The following is a 17,277-nucleotide window of genomic DNA, read 5'->3' as shown; positions in this document are numbered from 1 at the left end:
CTGCCACAGCTCATTTATATTTTGAAACTCAAGTCCTCCCTGCTAGAGAATAGATTGATATGAGAGGCATAAAATTCTACACAGCAGCATGTACCAACATTAAACACCTCTGTTATTACATGATAGAGCCTTACAACACAACTAGACATATGAAACAATCGCCAAACAAACATTTTCAAACCCTCTTCTACAGCATGCCACTTCCAGATATTCCAACACTTACAATGAAGGAACACTTCATACTCATTTCACATGCAGGGCAGTACAACACCTTAATCAGAACACTATACTACACTACAAGCCCATCCCTTCCCCTCCCAAACATTCAACCATCAGAGATATCTATAAATACAGTTAATAAAGTTCTTCTAGCTGGGCTTAGATCAGGATATCACCCAGCCCTCCTCGATTAACCAGGTAAGACTTGGACTGGGTGGAATCACAGATGATATGTGCCCTGCTTGTAGAATAGGTTTACACAACATTACACATGTAGTGGTGCACTGCAAAACACATGCCACATCAAGACAGACAAAACATCAACAGTGTTAGGAACCTATGGAAGAACCCAACAGTGGTAGTTGCTTACCCGAAGTTGATGGGTCTGTTTGGCCAGGTGGACCGCAGTTATGCACGAACAACTACACTGAGTGAGTGAATAATGGGTGTCCCATCTACTGTGTAGGTACTATGAGATATCATAATAACTTACTGAACAGATGCTGGGAAACAATACAATTAATTTATTATAGAGGTACTGGAAGATGATACAAAAGCTTACTGTTGAGGTACTGTGAGATAATACAACACAGTAACTTAAAGCAGAGGCACTGGAAAATAACAAAATAACTTACTGTAGAGGTATTGGGAACACCCATCATAGCCCTCCTCATCCTGCTCGCATTTCTCAGCCGGTGTTTCATGGTCAGAGAGTGTAGTAGCCAGGATACAAGCCCCATGCTCCACCAGGAACCGCACCATCGCCACGTTGTTGCACGACGCAGCGCAGTGCAGTGGTGTCCTATGTAAAAATAACCACATATAAAACTGGTAAAAGCCAATCCCATATCACCCCCTTTGAGGTGTAAGGGTCTGAGGCTAGGCTATCACAGTCCCTGCTAATTATGGGTATAAGTCTAGCCTACTTCCCCTGATAGCATTAAATGATTGAAAAACTGCTAGTCACCTCTTGGGGATCAAACCTAAACAAGGCCAATGCTCTGATGATATTCTAACCACCACACCTGCTTGAGGAGCTGTGTAAACTTATGCATATGATGCAGTGTGTGCAAAAAGTAAATCAGTAAATTACAACAGACCATACAGTAGAGCTCTAGGTATAAACAATGTCAAGCTGTGTATGTGTGCATCTGTCTGTGCATTTGTTTGCTTCTTTCATGAGAACAATAATAGGTATAAACCTAATTCTTTTTGCATTAGGTCAGGGTAACTCCAGGGAGTGTCAGAAAAATACACACACACAAACAAAAAAAGAAAGAATGAAAGAAAAAAATCTGAGACAGTGTGCAACATGACGGCGCGAAATTGTTGGAAATCACAACACGCGAACATATGAAAAAAATAATTTTTTCAACTTTCTGGTCAGAACTGGTCATTGTGGGCTCAGTAACTGTATGGAAACAAAGCTAATGGTATTAGTAAATATTTTATGATGAAAAGGCCCTTAGTTAGTCCCACAAATTTTTGCATGCAAGTATCAGTACAGTTTATCCTAAATACAGCCCCAATAGCTGCACTGATTATTTTTGTATTCTTCTTCTTTAATGTTCTGAAATGACTGTTGGTAACTACATTACCAGAATAATATTAAATGTACACAAGTGACAAAAAATGTTATACAGGGTGACCCATATACAGTATACAGTATAATGGTCCACTTCACTCCACATGCAATTTCTCATGTGCGGCAGATGGCTCAGTCACCGTCATCATTATCTACCTTACATCATTTAATCATTTCATACTTCCACCGCCATGTCTATGACCACACTAACAAAATGAGCTCAACCCACAGCACATACAGTACCCCCAGGAGATTTCTACTGGAGCATTATGGATCAACCCATATACAGTCATCTCACTTAAAGTGCGTGAATATGGGCAACACAGCCTTTCGCACTTTGCGAAGCACAGGATCTCATGTTAAAATGGCTTTATGGGTAACACATTCTGAATTTTCGTATACTGATTCACCAATACCTATCCCTAACTAAAATGCAAAAGGAAAACTTATAACAGAAATGTGCAAGAGTCTATCTATCTATCTACCTATTGCCAGACGCCTCAGTCCCGTTCGGGGTGGCCACAAACAAACTGCCTCCACTTTACCCTGTCCCCCATCATTTCACTGCCCTGTTCCCAATTCACACCCCCCTCCCCCCTCTCTTATATACCTCTCCACCCCATCCCTCCATCTCATCCTCGGCCTCCCCCTCCCTCTCCCCCCTTCCACCTCACTCACATACACTCTCTTCATCAGTCTTTCACCCTCCATCCTCTCCACGTGCAAGAGTAATACTGTACATTTATTATGAAAATTCAAGACCTTACCAGCATTGTACAGAGGGTAGATAATGCGAATTGTTGCTGTGGTACCCAAGGCCGTACCATGGAAGCTGAATCAAAACACTCACAGCTGTTCTCCACAGGCCTCGTCCCATGCCTTACTATCACTCTCATCACTACTGGAGGGATTTTGGTTCTCTCTCTCTCTCTCTCTCTCTTTTTTTTTTTTTTTTGAAGGAATGGTTTGTGGCCTGTTAGCCTTTGGTTCCTTCTTTCTTGCATTAAAAGGAAAAAAAAAAAAGATAATCCACCATCTCCATCCTCAATACACTCATTCATGTGAAAAATCATTTTGGTAATGAATCATTCTGAATCATTACCGACTGAATTTTTCAATATAATGCCTCACATTTGGTAATGAAAAATACCAAATGGCAACCCTGGTGACGACTTAGCCAGCGATCAACAAATGCTCTTAAAGCACAATATTGTGTGGCCAGTTTTATGGAATGCACATCTTAGACTGCACTAGGTTAGGTGCTGCCTGTTGCTGCTCCAGGAAACCCTCAAAGTCCAGGTCAGGCACTACAGACATTACGTCATCATCCTGCTGCTGTGGCCATCACTCACTCACACACCAGCCGCACCCCACCACACATACTCACCAGCCCTACCCTTACCCATCGCATGCTACAAATTATGCACGCGAGATGTGAAAGAATACCGTATTTGCCTCAATTTTTCATGCCCGTCGCACACTGCAAGTAGCAAATGCACTTTCTAAATACAGTAATTAATTATTGTCAGACCCCCATCGCACATTAGGCGAGACGCACTTTGCGAAGGCGCATTTTAGGCGAGATGACAATACATATGATTACAGTACACTTCTTAAATCAGCGGTTTTAAGCCTAGTGGCGCAAATTATTAAGTTGCCAAAACATTCTGAGCAGCTTGTAAAAGTCTTCATGTGGTGTCCAAAATTTCTTGAGTCAAATAAGGACTGCATCAAAAGGTCAGCATTGGCATCACTGATATTAGGCTTCTGGTTCATTTATCTTCCACTGACTGGACTCTCTGTATGCTTGGAGGGATCTATCACATAAGTGTGATGACTTCTTGAGATATCATTCTTTTTGACAGTCAAGCCTTAGGTGACACCGTTGAGTAACACAGTTTTGTACTTACATCAATATTAATGTGACTGGTCACAATTACCGCAGGAAAAATCTCAAGGTTATGTGGGAAGTATCAGCTGGCCGGGCAACACAATTTTAAAGTCGTATGCGGTTATGTCACCCGCCAGATTCACCATGATTAGCCGGCTTACATCTGGATACATCCACCTCCGACGACAAGGTCAACTTCGTTGTTTCAGCCCTGGACTTTGAAAGATTCAACTTAGATGTTGAAGAAGGATGTGCAGGAGCAGCAACATCTCAGCAATGACAACAGCAACACTGGGAATGGGGAGCATGAGGAGCGTACCTGGGAGCTATGCGTCAACAACACACAGGTACCCAGCCAACCTTTGCTATTTATTATGTACAACAGTGATGTGGTATTTCCAATTTTCCTATTGGAATGACGTGTTGACATGATCCTTTGTTATTTTTTATAGGTTAACATTTGTAGTATTTTTTTTTTTTTTTAATGTTGGTTTTTAAAAATGTTCATAAATAGGAGGTTCCATTATAGTTTTTCATATTGCTTGTATCATAGATTTTACAGAATATGAAGCATTCGGATTTAATCACCAAGTGCTATTTTGCTAACCTGTATCATATCTTAATGGATATCTCTGTGAGGTACCGGGTATATAAAAATTTGCTTTATGACTGAACCTACCTTCATCATCACATGGTTGTATGATGACTGCCGAATGCACCATGATTAGCCCCATGCTCTGAGGGACGGATATAGCCACAGCAAAAGGGTTGGACGGAAACCGCCAGGTGATGATAGGAGCCGCAAATGCAGTCGCGCCACAGCCTGAACTGGCTGCCATTTGATCTCATCACCAAATGATAGGGAGAAACTCCCAACACTTGATGCATGCATACCTCAGGCTTCTCTGTGACTTAGCCAGGTGCTGAATTATGTTTTCTGAAATCTCCTTGCCCAATTCCATTCTCACCTCATGCAGACTCCTTGCCTCATCCATCCCTGCCAAGCCTCTACCTAGGGATACTAGGAAAAGGCTCAGTGATAGTGCCATAGGGTGTGCCTTGGATGCCACTGTGTCTAGTTTATCTAGTAGTAGAGTGGTTATCACTCAGACAGCAAAGCCAAAGTTGGGGCCACGCACACATGCACAAATACATCCTGGTTTGAGCGCCAAACGTTACTCATCTTCTTCACGTCCTTAGTCATTGACATTACCACCTGCAGACCTGGAGATGCTTTAATTCACAAGAAGAGTTGGTGAGTAATATCATTTTTAATTTGTCTCCCTAGCTTCTATAATTTCCCAGATATGAAGGTCTGAAAAAAGGCTATTTGGGGAAATATTGCTGTAGGGAGAGGGTAGCTATGCCCAAAACATTCACAGGGTCTAGGGGTTAACAAACTTTCTTAAAGCGTGATACTGTTTTGACGCAGGTTTTATCTAATACGCATTTTAGTTTGCACACTGTGAGGTAGCATATAATCATTAGGTCTGGAGGGCAAAGCCCCCAGTTAGCTTTCAGTGACTAGTCAGCCTTCCACTACAATTTGTGGTTTTAAACTGTCTGCATTTGAGTTTGTCTGGTGTGTTGACATCATGTCCAGTTGGTGGGATCAGCAGTGAACTCGCTATCGGAGACATTCAGGCGGCTTTCTGTAATGTCACTAAGTAGGTACTGTATATTTCATTTGTTCTCCACATTTCTTGATTGTCAAATGTTAATCACCTAGGGTGTACCTAATACTGTACTAATATTATTTTCCTTGAGAGCATAAGTCTATAAGAAAACAGCTCGAATCACTGCATCACTGTCATTTATATTTACCCCTTTGTTTTTGTTTATGCAATATTAATACCATTCATGTTCATAATTACAATACAGCTATACCACTTTCAGCATTTTACCTGATGGTGGGTATGAGAAGGGGGTAATTTATGTGGGGTAGGGTGGTAAGAAGAGGTAAAAGTGAGAGTTTTGGAAAGTCGCCAGACTACACTGTACTGTTATACATGCAAACATACTGTTTGAGTAACGCGGGACTGAGTACCATGGTCTGCATCCAGTCTATATTGTCTGTGTTACTCAAAGATTGATGTATAAGCAAAACAAAGCAAAGTACAGTGTACAGTAATCCCTCGATTATCCGGAAGTTCAATATCCAAACAACCCACTACACAGATGCTGTGATGTGGCTCTCTGAAACCATTATTCATACATTTTTCCATATTATCCGGACAAAATGCTTGCATCCAGGTGGAAATTATGGCCGCACGAACATTTTCGCCCAGCCAGGCGGGAATAGTCTGGTGGTTCTGCAATGTCTGGCTCAGTAGTTCAACCAGCATCTGCTACAGACCCCCTCGGTTGTTCCCAGTTCCCGCGCAGTAACCGTATAGTGAACTGCTCCTCTTGGACAGTTGTTATGGCAGCGGATGTGGTGGCTTTTGTGGTTGTTCCCTACCTGCTTCAGCCTTTGCTATTCCTTGCTTGCCTCTTCCTAGGGTGTGTGATGATGGCCCCTCCACCAGGGAAAAGGAGAAGAAGCAGGAGATCCTGGGTAAGACTGATGTGGAATGGCTGACCTCCCGCATATTAAAGGAATGTATTATTTTCCATACTTGACCACGGTAATTACTTGGCTGCGCATTATAGGTCAGTTTGACCAGACAGGGTAGTGTTAAACAACAGGAACAAGCAATGTACTGTGGTGGCCTTTTACAGTGGCTTTCAAAGTTAGGTTATGTACAAAGGGGGGCCAGGGGAAAAGTCCATTATCCGGACAGATCCACTTTCCAGACATACCTTTGGCTCTGTTATGTTGGATAATCAAGGGATTACTGTATAGGCCAAGCAGAAGATGAATAGACATGGCAAATATGACTATGTGAAAGAGAAGTATGGAGAGTGATGAGGCTTGGGAACTGACAGTGGACCACCCTGGCTGGAAGAATATTGCATGGAGGAGTGTATGACACGGGTTTGGCACCACAGTTCTTTCCTGACGAAGTGATAGTTGTCAGACTGACTCTAACTTATAGGTGGTATGAAGTGTGTAACTGAGGATGTGTATGTCTGTGAGGTAGAGTCAGTATTCCAGTGACCTGAATGCTGAATGAACAAGTGAAGCTCATTGAATTGGGCAGGCATTGGTTAATTTTTCTTTCCATCTTTTATATTATTACAGTGGAGTCTATGTTATCTGAAAATCATGGGACTTTCAAAGTTTCGTTTCATCGATTTTTTCAGATAAAAGATACTGTAATAATATGTAGGATACAAGGGAACAGTACTGTACTCACCCATCACCCATTTCTGACAACGTCTAGTCCACCACCACCACCAGCACCCCAAAAGCCACTCAACCATCACCAAAAACACTTAATACACTGTAGTAACTATGTATGTGACTGCACCTTTGAAACTGTAATAGAAACTGTCAACTTAAATAAATCTTTACTCAAATAAATTTAAATAAACCTTCACCAAAACAATTATGTAATTCACTGTAAACAATTCAAACAAATAAAGTCTTAAACTTACAGTGGATTCTCAAATTTCGATGGGGATATGTACCAAAAAACCGCATCGAAATTGAAAACATCGAAATTTAAACTGAACTTCTCATGGGAAAAATTAGTTTGGGTCCGGGACCTCTGAACCTAACAACCTAAAATCATGATTGTTTGCCCACACCCCCTGAATACTTTATGAACTATAATTGTGGTTAAGTAACTAGTTCTGCATTGTATTGCCATATTGTCAGCAAGTGTATACTTGGTGTGTTTCTGCCCTTCGTCTATATTGCCATTTCTCCTCTGGCTGCGAAGATTTCGAGGTGCCAGGCTGCTCTCGTCCATTGCCACTGCTACCCGAAGAACCACTTTCACTTGACATCTTGAAACAGGTAAGTGTCGACGAAAATACAAACAAAATACATACAACTAAATTGCAGTGAAATGCATGTCAACATATGGAAGGTACAGGCTGAAAGTGCAGCACTTGGCTGTAGAGGGCTGGCTGCTGCCAGGACAGTCGCAACATGACTGCTGACAATAGAGCATCGCCTTGCACATGGCTTGTTGTTGTTGGTGCCTACTCCCATCCGGGAGCTCTTGTCCTTAAACAACATGACTATTTTTTTTTCTCAATCTCTATTGTTCATTTGTATGTTGCTCCTTATATTCAAAATTACCGTACTTTGCTTCGTTTCAGTATTCTGCCTACTGTACAGTATTTGCTACCACCTGTAATTCATTTTGTTTTCGTATTTCTACTATTGATTCTCTTCCTCTAATTTCTCTTGTTATATCTTTGAGTTATTAAAGTATTGATTAATTAAAAATAAGTATATTTATAAAATGACGGGGAATCGTCCTGGGTGAGAATTGTCCTGACAGGAAATCGTCCATGTTTTGACATGGAATTATCTGACGGGCGAATTGACTTGACGGTGAATTGTCTCGGAACCATATCATCGCATGCTTCATGTACTGTATGAATAAATGATGTTGATTTTCATTCTCTTCTTGACACATGTCACATACGATATTAGGTTAGACTCATTCTTTTTCTTATAATTTTCCTTCACTTCTTGTATATCGAAATACATGACTTTGCATTGAAAAGTAAGGCAGGCAGACCACTCCAAAATGCATCGAAATTTGATTCATCGAATTCTAAACTGTCGAAATTTGAGATTCCACTGTAATTGTTTTTTCATATTTTCTGTTTCCTTATTCAATCATTTCCACGTCATCCACATTATCTCCCACATCATCCAAATCTTCTGAGGTGGTGGATGCAGGTGAGGGAGTGGGCAACTCGCTAGCAGGGGATATGCTGGGTGGCGGTGGGGTGGGTGACTAGCGGAGCAACTGTAAACTAACGCTAGTGGCGTGAAACAAGCCCGCCGTGTTTGAATTATCGGATATATTTCAGATTTTTGCGGTTAATCAAAATGAGAACATTTTAGTAAAACTTACGGTTACTGGCATATTACGGTTAAACGAATTTCGGATAAAATGACGCCACTGTACTATTATTATTATTATTTTTTTTGCTCTCTGGACCCTACTTCACCCCATCTAAGAGTATGAAATGAGGTATGGACAACAACAACGAAACTGATGATGAAATGATGATGATGGATGATGATGATGATGATGATGATGATGATGATGATGATGATGATGATGATAATGATGATGGATGATGATGATGATGATGATGACAACAAGGAAAAAAAATTATCATATGTATTTTTATCTTACTGCCATCATTAAATGCTTCCTTTTCAAAATGACATTAACCCTTTCACTGTTAAGCTCAGGGATCAATGGCCTTGGCTCAACAGCATGCAACTACTATCCTCATAAATCAATTATAAATTCATCGCAATTAATGATATTTTGCATTTTACAGGGGATATACAGGTAATTTTAAGCTTAATTTAAGGGCTAAGCAGCTAGAGCCTGAAGATAATAAAAAACTTTCAAGGTTTACCATCCGTCAGAATCCTGGGCATTGACATCACAGCCAAAAGTGACAAGGAAGGTGACAATATCTAGATGGCCAGCACAGATGGCATTGTGCAGTGCAGTGATGCCCTCATCATTTGCTGCAGAAGGATTGGGCACTTCGGTAGCTGTCCGTCGCACCAGTTCAAGTTCACCCTCCAGTGAAGCATCCAGGAGCAATGCCAAGGGGTCAAAGCTCACACGTCTGGGAACACGACTTGAGTTCTTGCTCTTGAGATTGCCCTTTTTGAGGCGTCTTGCACCTGCCCCCAAGCTGGTATTTGAGGTGGTGCTTGATCTATCTCCATCACCTACAAAATAAGTCAGTAAGTGTTCTGTTGTCTTCAAAATTTACAGACTCTAAAACTGCCAGTAACATAACAGTAGTGTATACACTGCAATATTTAAACAATAAAATGTTTTTCAAATGTGACAAGAGTATTCTCACAGAATGATATTCTACACACACACACACACACACACACACACACACACACACACACACACACACAGGTCACCAACAGAGATGGAGCTCTTTGTGGATTGTGGGGAAATAATCGCCCCATCAGCATCGAAAAGGAGACCAGCCTATTGTGATTATGTGAATGAATACTGTACGTGAGTGGTGATCCTGTCGGATATTATTTAAAAAAAAAAAAAAAAAAAAAAAAAAGATTTTGGTCATAAAAAGATTACAAGACACAGTGGAAATGCTGTATAAAGTTTCCGTTTGGCTGCATCATGGCGGAAAGGGATAGTTCATTGTTTACATCTGGTGGCAGTGAATTTGTGGGCTTCTTCAATAAAGATAAGGGGAAAGGAAGTACTAAACTGAACCAAACAAGAGTAGCAGGAGTGGAGAAAATGGCAGAGAGGAAGTTCCAGGAGTTAAAAAAAGGTATGGTCAATAAATAGAGTGTTGCAGGAATGGACGTTAGAACAGGAGAATGAGATCAAAGTAATGCAGGGTAAGGTGGAAAGCGTATGCACATGCAGTGCTGAACAAGAAAGACAAGTTCCAGAATTAAAAGCAAGTAATGAATCTGCCTCAAATGAAATAAAACAGCTCAAGAAGGAAAATAAGAAGTTGGAAGAAGAAAGGGACAGGATGAAAAGTACATTGGATTAGCATGAATCTAAATCAAGGATGCAAGCTGAACACATTAAGGAAATCAAGGAGCAACACAAGGGGTGGAAGAAAATTCAAGAGGAAGGAAATATAAATTTGAAAGAGATCATAGAACAACAAAGCAAGGACGGGTGAGGAAGGAAGTGATTAGGGTACTAAGTAGCAGAGACTCTTCAGTCAGGGATGTAGCAGACAAGAAAAAATGCGTGATAATTTCAGGAGTAAAAGAAAAATGTATGACAGTAAGATCAGAAAGGGAAAAAGAAGAACTGAGTAAGGTTAAAGAGATAGTAGTTATGGAGGGTAACAATGAAGCTCAAAAAGAGACTGAAGAAGTGCTTGGGGTAGGAAAGTACGAGGAACGAAGGGTGAGGCCACTTAAAGTAAAGTTTAAGTCTCAGGTAATGGTAAATGAAATCATCAACAGAACACGGAAATTGTCAGACAAAGAGGGGTTCAAGAACGTTTGGCTGAGAAGAGATGCTAATGAGGAAGAGCTAAAGTAAAGAAGCTAGTAAAGGAAGCAAAGGAAAAAAAATGAACAGAGAACAGAGGAAGAGAAGACAATGATCTGTTGGAGAGTTATGGATCAGAAGTTAACGAAGTGGTACCAATAGAAAGAGGGAGAGGAGAGGGAATAAAAAACAACAATAAAAGTTTGAAAGTGGCATATACTAATGTTGATGGTTTAATATCGGCAAGGTTAGAAATCAACGATTTCTTGAGGGTACATGAACCAGATACAGTCCTTCCTCCAATTCTGCAAGAATATAGTCGACAAAAACCCTCGCAAAATCAAAATTCGCAAAATTGAAACAATTAAATATATGAATTACAGGCAACTTGGTCAACATCACCCCAAGGTAAGCACTTTTTCCCACTCTTTCTCTCGACTCTACCTCTTAATTTTACGATGATAAATGAACAAACATGAACTGATGTACTGTACAGTAATATTAATAAGAAAACATCATAGGTTAGAAACCTTTAAAAAAAAAAAAAAAAAATGCATTTACACTGATGTGAAGACTGTCTTGGTGTACGGGACTGGTGGCAGGGCGACTCGGCAAGGCTTGGTTACGGCTACTGTGGCCCCGCGGGCCCTACATCATCATTATCACTGTCGACAGATATTTCCACATCTTGCTGTGTTTTTTCTGCCTCTCTCATGAATCCCTCAAAGTCAGAATCTTCACTGGGGTCATCAGAATCAAAAAAGTTAGGGATGCTAGGATCGCTGGCTGCTTGGAGAGGGGTGGCAGGGCGGCTGGTCGATAGGACAGGGTCGCTTGGGGTTCTCATGAATTGTGATTAGAGACTGCTTCCTCTTGTTAACCCCATCACAGTGGAGGTCAGCATAAAAGTGAAGGGCCCTGTCAACACCATGGCATGCTTTGTGAGCCCTAAATTGGTCACATTCGTTGCTCACGATGGTTTCTTTCAGCTGGTCCATGACGCCGAGGATATTGGCCAGGTTATGCATCGTTAATTCTCAGCGTGATTGTGGTTCTGGTTGCTCTGCTTGCTGGTTGGCTAGCTCATCTTCTTCGTCAACTCTGAGCATGGTGGTCGTGGCACTTTCTTGTTCTTCTTCTTCTATCTCCCTCACTTCCTCAGCTGTAACTTCACGGCACCCAGCAACCAACTGCACTGCTGCCAACACTGCCCTTTCAGCCTCTTCCACCTGCTGAACCTCGCTACCTGGCTTTTTAGGGCAAAGGTGGGGTACCAAACAGTGCCAGGCATGGTTGATGATGGCCTCATTTATTTCCTTCCATGAGGCAACAACAAAGTCTAGGGCCTTCTTGATAGTAAATTGCCGCCAGAACTGCCTTACTGTCATCTCTGGGGCAATGGGTCCATCTTCCGGGGCTGGGGCAGGGTTGGGCAGTTCTTCCTGTGGCAGGGGGTCGTCCATATCCAGGTCTCAATGCTCATCCTCTGCCTCTATCATCCTTATTTCCTCATTAGTTTCGTTTTTTTCTCTGAGGTAGTTATAAAGTTTGGTGCAGTAGAAGTTTTTCATGTTTGCTATGATCTCCTGATCAAGGGGTTGCACGAGAGAGGTGGCGTTTGAGGGCAGGAATATTATTTTCACATCGGGGTGAACATCTGCGAGGTAGTGTGGATGGCAAGAGGCACTGTCCATCAGAAGGCACACTTTGAAGGGAAGCCCCTTCTGATGGCACATGAGACGAGCATCGGGCACAAAATGGTTCAGAAGCCATTCCTTTATGATGCTGGAAGTCATCCAACCATTATCAGACTGGTACCAATAAAAATCAGAGATGCTGTCCATGCTCCTTACATTATTATAGCATCTTGGATGCCTTGCCGTGTGAACGATCACAGGTTTCATTTTGCAGGTGCCTGATAAATTTAAGGTCAACATGACTGTAAACTGCGACTTGTCTAGTTTTTTCCCTCTTGCTTGTTTTTGGTGTTTACCAATGTAGGATGACCTTGGCATGGCCTTCCAATTCATGCCTGTTTCATCTAAGTTAAAAATTTGGTCCTTGGTGTACCCTTCCTCCTCTATTATGCCCCTTAAAACATTGGGAAAGGAGTTGGCTGCTTCATAGTCAGCACTGCCTCGCTTACCACTGAACCAGATGTGTTTAAACTCCATCCTTTTGAGGAACTGGCATAGCCACCCACTCGATGCCTTGAAAGGTTTTGTTGGGATTTACCGTATGGCTTTTTTAAGGCACGTGTGATAGAATATCTTTGCCTGCTCCCTTATATGGTGCCCATCTAATGCAACCCCTTCCTTTTCCTTTCTATGTATGTACAGTAGTGAGCAAGATACCTTTCCATTTTTATTAGCACTTCTTTGTTTGCCACCTGCATTCTGCCATCAAACTGAGCACCTCCATAGTTCTTTGCTGCTTGCTTAATTTGTTCACTGTTCTTTAAAATCATTCTCACTGTCGATTCACCAATACCAAACTCCCGACCAATAGCAGCGTTACCTTTACCTGCTTTTTTCCTTTCAATCATATTCAGTTTGGTCTCCAAACTTATTTTCTTGTTCTTCTTACCCGTTGGCGCCATGATAACACTCGTGCAAGGTTTGACTGCTGGGATATTGTGAGGAGCACCACGAAATTGTGAGGGTCAGTGACCTCGGTTGAGGACAGGTGCAAACAAACGTGGAAGGGTGGCAGACCACTGAACTAGGAGGCACAGTACGCCCAGTGAACCGTGACATCACTACTCCGCATGGCAAAGTAGTGGGGGAAGACGACTCTCCCACCACTCGACCTTGCAAAGTGTGTGATCGCTCGCAAAGTTCATAAACGTTAAAAAATACATGACTTTTGAAACTACCTATCTGGGATGGGCAGGTATATACTGTATATATAACTTGTCATCAACCTAACTGAGTTCCATTCTAACATGATTCCCACACAACACATATCATATAGTTTCCTACAATCTCTCTCTCTCTCTCTCTCTCTCTCTCTCTCTCAAAACATTCAAGCTTCCAGCAAGATATCAATATACTGAAACTCATGTTATTTGGGTATACTATATTTGCAACTGTTTCATTTAAGTGGGATAGGCAGGGCTTAGCCATCCAGTCACAATGCTCCACCACTGCATACCAAAGCCTAGAATCCTGTAGCTGCAGCCTCAGGCTCAGCCAGTGGCTTGAAGGTAACCCACTGTGTTACCCTATGGGATACCAACCAACTGCAATTTAGCAGTACAAATGATACAACAGTACTGCAGAGCTATCCCTGAATGCTAATCCAGGGTTTAGACTCCTAAATACTATTATGGGGTTTCATCAAATGCTCACCAGTGTCTTAAATAAAGCTGTCCTTATGCTCATTCACATAAAATGTACAAACACTCATTGCACAGCCCACTAAAACTGCAACCATGATGAAAAACAATAATTCTAAATGAGGCACCTGGAAAAGTGCTAGCAACTTTTATTATGTAACTTATAATAAAAATATACCAGTGAATAATATTTCACCCATCATAATACCAATGTACTGTACATTATTATTATTATTATTATTATTATTTATTTATTTTTTTTTTTTTTTGAGGGGGAAAAAATGGTGGTGATCTGTAACAAAATGTAATTAATCAAAACTTACTAATCTGTCCAAATTAATGACCTAAAATTTTCACCTTTCCTGTTGACTACTGAGTTATAAGAGATCAACATTATACTGATGCTAGTTATATCAAAGTGCTATGAAAGAATGTACAGTCTTATTCTAAAAGCTGCAAAAGGATCACAATCTTCTGCAAGTTAATGTGGATGAACTACAGTGGGATACTCTACTGACCTGTGTGTCCCTCTTCACTGAGAATTGCTGCAGTATCTGCTCCATCTGGCTGACGAGCATCCTCACTGAGGGAGCTCACATCCTCCTCCCCACCTTTCTCATCCTTTTCTATTCTTAACTTTTCTAATTCACTCAGGGGTAGGGAGGGGGCTGCATTGTCCATCACATCCATTCCATTTTCTTTACCAGATTCCCCATTTTCTATTTCACTAACATGTCGGCCAAGGAGATCTGAAGGTGGAGTTTCATCTTCAGGGAACATAAAATCTGGAGGCATCTCAATCCGACGGTTTATGGATACATGTACTTTTTCTCCCCCTCCCCCCCCTCCTCCACTTCCTTCTAAATTGTTATTAATATTGTTACTGTTATTATTGTTGTTATTGTTGTTGTTACTGTTGTTATTGTTGCCTGGTGTGGTCTTGAGTCTTGCATTATCATCCTCAATTGGCTGAGTGTCAGGACTGGCCCCTTGCTGCGTATAAGTTGACAATATCACATTCTGGCTGGCATACCTAGAATAGACACAGGTGTGTGAGGAATAAGCAGAAAAACATACATACTGGTGAAATACAAATGCATCTCTCTGAGGAGTCTCTAACCCTTTCAATAGAAGATCTCTCCAAAGCTGAACAACAGTAGAAAGAATACAACTTACGGTAAACCATCATGTTCAAGCTGGAAGCTACTAGTAACAGGACTGTTTCTAGCTCCTTCACTGTAAAGGGTCTCCCTAAGCAGAATAAAACTGTTTGATCATTGCACAAATTAGTATCAAGACATCATCATACTGAAGGAGTTAATATCTGAATTGTTCACATTTCCCTGCAATTTAATGACTACTTATTTAAGTAAAAACTACAGTATATTCTATGTATTAACAGAACCAGAGGGTCAGTAAGGTGGCAGCTCTTGCAGCACTGCTGTGCAAGTTAAGAGGATATGCTTTAGGCAATGGTATAAATGCAAAGAGACTGGCTGAGTCTGACTTTGCTGTCCCAGTTGCCCCTTTTCCTCCTTGCTGCAGGAGCTTGGATGAGGGTGTCTGTCAGACCTAAGGTGGTTCATGTTCACAGGGTCAGAATAAATGCATATAATGTAGATCATGTAGCTATGTACCAAGCTTGCAGACACATTTCACGCTGATGGTACAAGAGAGTCGCGACTTGAGATAATGGGAAGCAATAATCTTACAATAACATGGGCATTTAATTTCTCCCATAATTATACAATTGCATAGTAATATCACTCAACTGTGCAGGAGAAACTGTGTGGGAAAAGGGTGGATTTAAGTACTGGATTTCCACACGGCTGCATTTATTCACAACTCATGTGTTGTGCTCTTGTGGGTTGCTGATTGGCTTCCTTGACCCGACCTGGCCCACGTGACCCATGTCCCATACCTGCTTGCCTTAGTTGTTGTGCTGACAGTTGTTGTGATTAGAACCATTTCTTTATTTTTTTCCCTGTTCCTCATTTCACATCAGAACTCTGCGCAAGCAGTTCCAAACTAACTTAACTTTTGCCTAAGCTCCCTGAAAGTGATATGAACACAAGAAAAGCATTTATTCCCAAGGAAACAGCAAAATTGTTGGACAAAGTGGCATGTGGTATGGGAGCTTAAGTGCAAATGAGAGTAACATTCAGTCAGATAAAATGATTTAGGTGCACTGACAATGTAGATGTTCTTTGTTGAAGAGTGATAAAAAACTACAAATGTTAATGGTGAGGGAGCTGTAAAACTCCTGTTTTCGCATTTAGTGCAACAGGTGTGAAAAAGGCTTTGTGACCAATCTATGTTATGAACTGACAGACTCTGGGTGTGAAAATTCAGCTCTTACAGTGTGTGAAGAGTCTACTTGTTGACATAAGATGTTTCCATTCATTCATCATCTAATCCAGTGTTGCCTCTTGAGAAGCGTAGAAGCCCGGGGATAGGCAAGTTGGTCCTGACATTTAAGATGAGAGTGACCAGCCTCACTCATCCCTGAGTGGCACTATTTCAGCAGTAAACCCCCAACCACCCCTTGGATATAAACCTGCACTGGAGCACCTTAATTGCCCATTAATCCACTAGATACCCTAATTTGGTTATATGGTTACCACCCAGCATTGTAATTGGCTTCTTGGCATACAGGACACCATTAGGTAAGATAACTATGTGAGTTCCATTCTTGTGAATTATACTATCATACAAGTTATGCTTGGCTGAATTGTTTATAACAGTATTCAGCATTACTGTATTCATGTCTACCACATAAGTTGTATGCAGTCACTCCATGCTGATGATTTCATTGTATTTATTTTACTAACTGTTGGACTCACGATACTTTCATTTTTTTTTTTTTTTTTCCTGAAAGCATTTCTCAGCAAAATATGTGTGATGGTGGGCGGGATTTTTCTCTATCTATCTATCTATAGCCCGACGCCCTAATCCTGCAAAGGGTGGCTGCAGACAAAACGCCTCCAAGTTGTTCTGTCACCCACCATTTGACTACCCTCCCCCAGACTTACTCCCCTCTCCCTCATATACCTCTCAAAACCATCCCTCCACCTCATCCTCGGTCTACCCCTCCATCTCCCTCCCTCCAACTCACCTACATTCACCCTCTCAGTCAGTCTTTCAT

General features: G+C 41.4%; 1 protein-coding gene across 5 annotated transcripts in view; it reads right to left on the bottom strand.

The window, feature by feature from the left end:
* The window catches only part of ASPP (Ankyrin-repeat, SH3-domain, and Proline-rich-region containing Protein), a 558,597-nt gene that overhangs the window by 37,981 nt on the left and 503,339 nt on the right, over positions 1-17,277 (bottom strand). For all 5 annotated transcript variants that reach the window (XM_080276580.1, XM_080276579.1, XM_080276582.1 and 2 more), the window contains 3 exons: positions 14,651-15,165; positions 9,198-9,522; positions 855-1,021 (listed from right to left, as the gene is read on the bottom strand). In XM_080276580.1, coding sequence (XP_080132706.1) covers positions 855-1,021; positions 9,198-9,522; positions 14,651-15,165 — 1,007 coding nt within the window. The remainder of the gene's footprint in view (positions 1-854; positions 1,022-9,197; positions 9,523-14,650; positions 15,166-17,277) is intronic.

Source organism: Coenobita brevimanus, chromosome 65 (assembly GCF_032717465.1).
Source record: "Coenobita brevimanus isolate Jiangsu-jjx chromosome 65, ASM3271746v2, whole genome shotgun sequence".
NCBI lineage: Eukaryota > Metazoa > Arthropoda > Malacostraca > Decapoda > Coenobitidae > Coenobita > Coenobita brevimanus.
The sequence above is the reverse complement of the archived record's forward strand: the minus strand, read 5'-3'. Positions and strand labels throughout refer to the sequence as shown.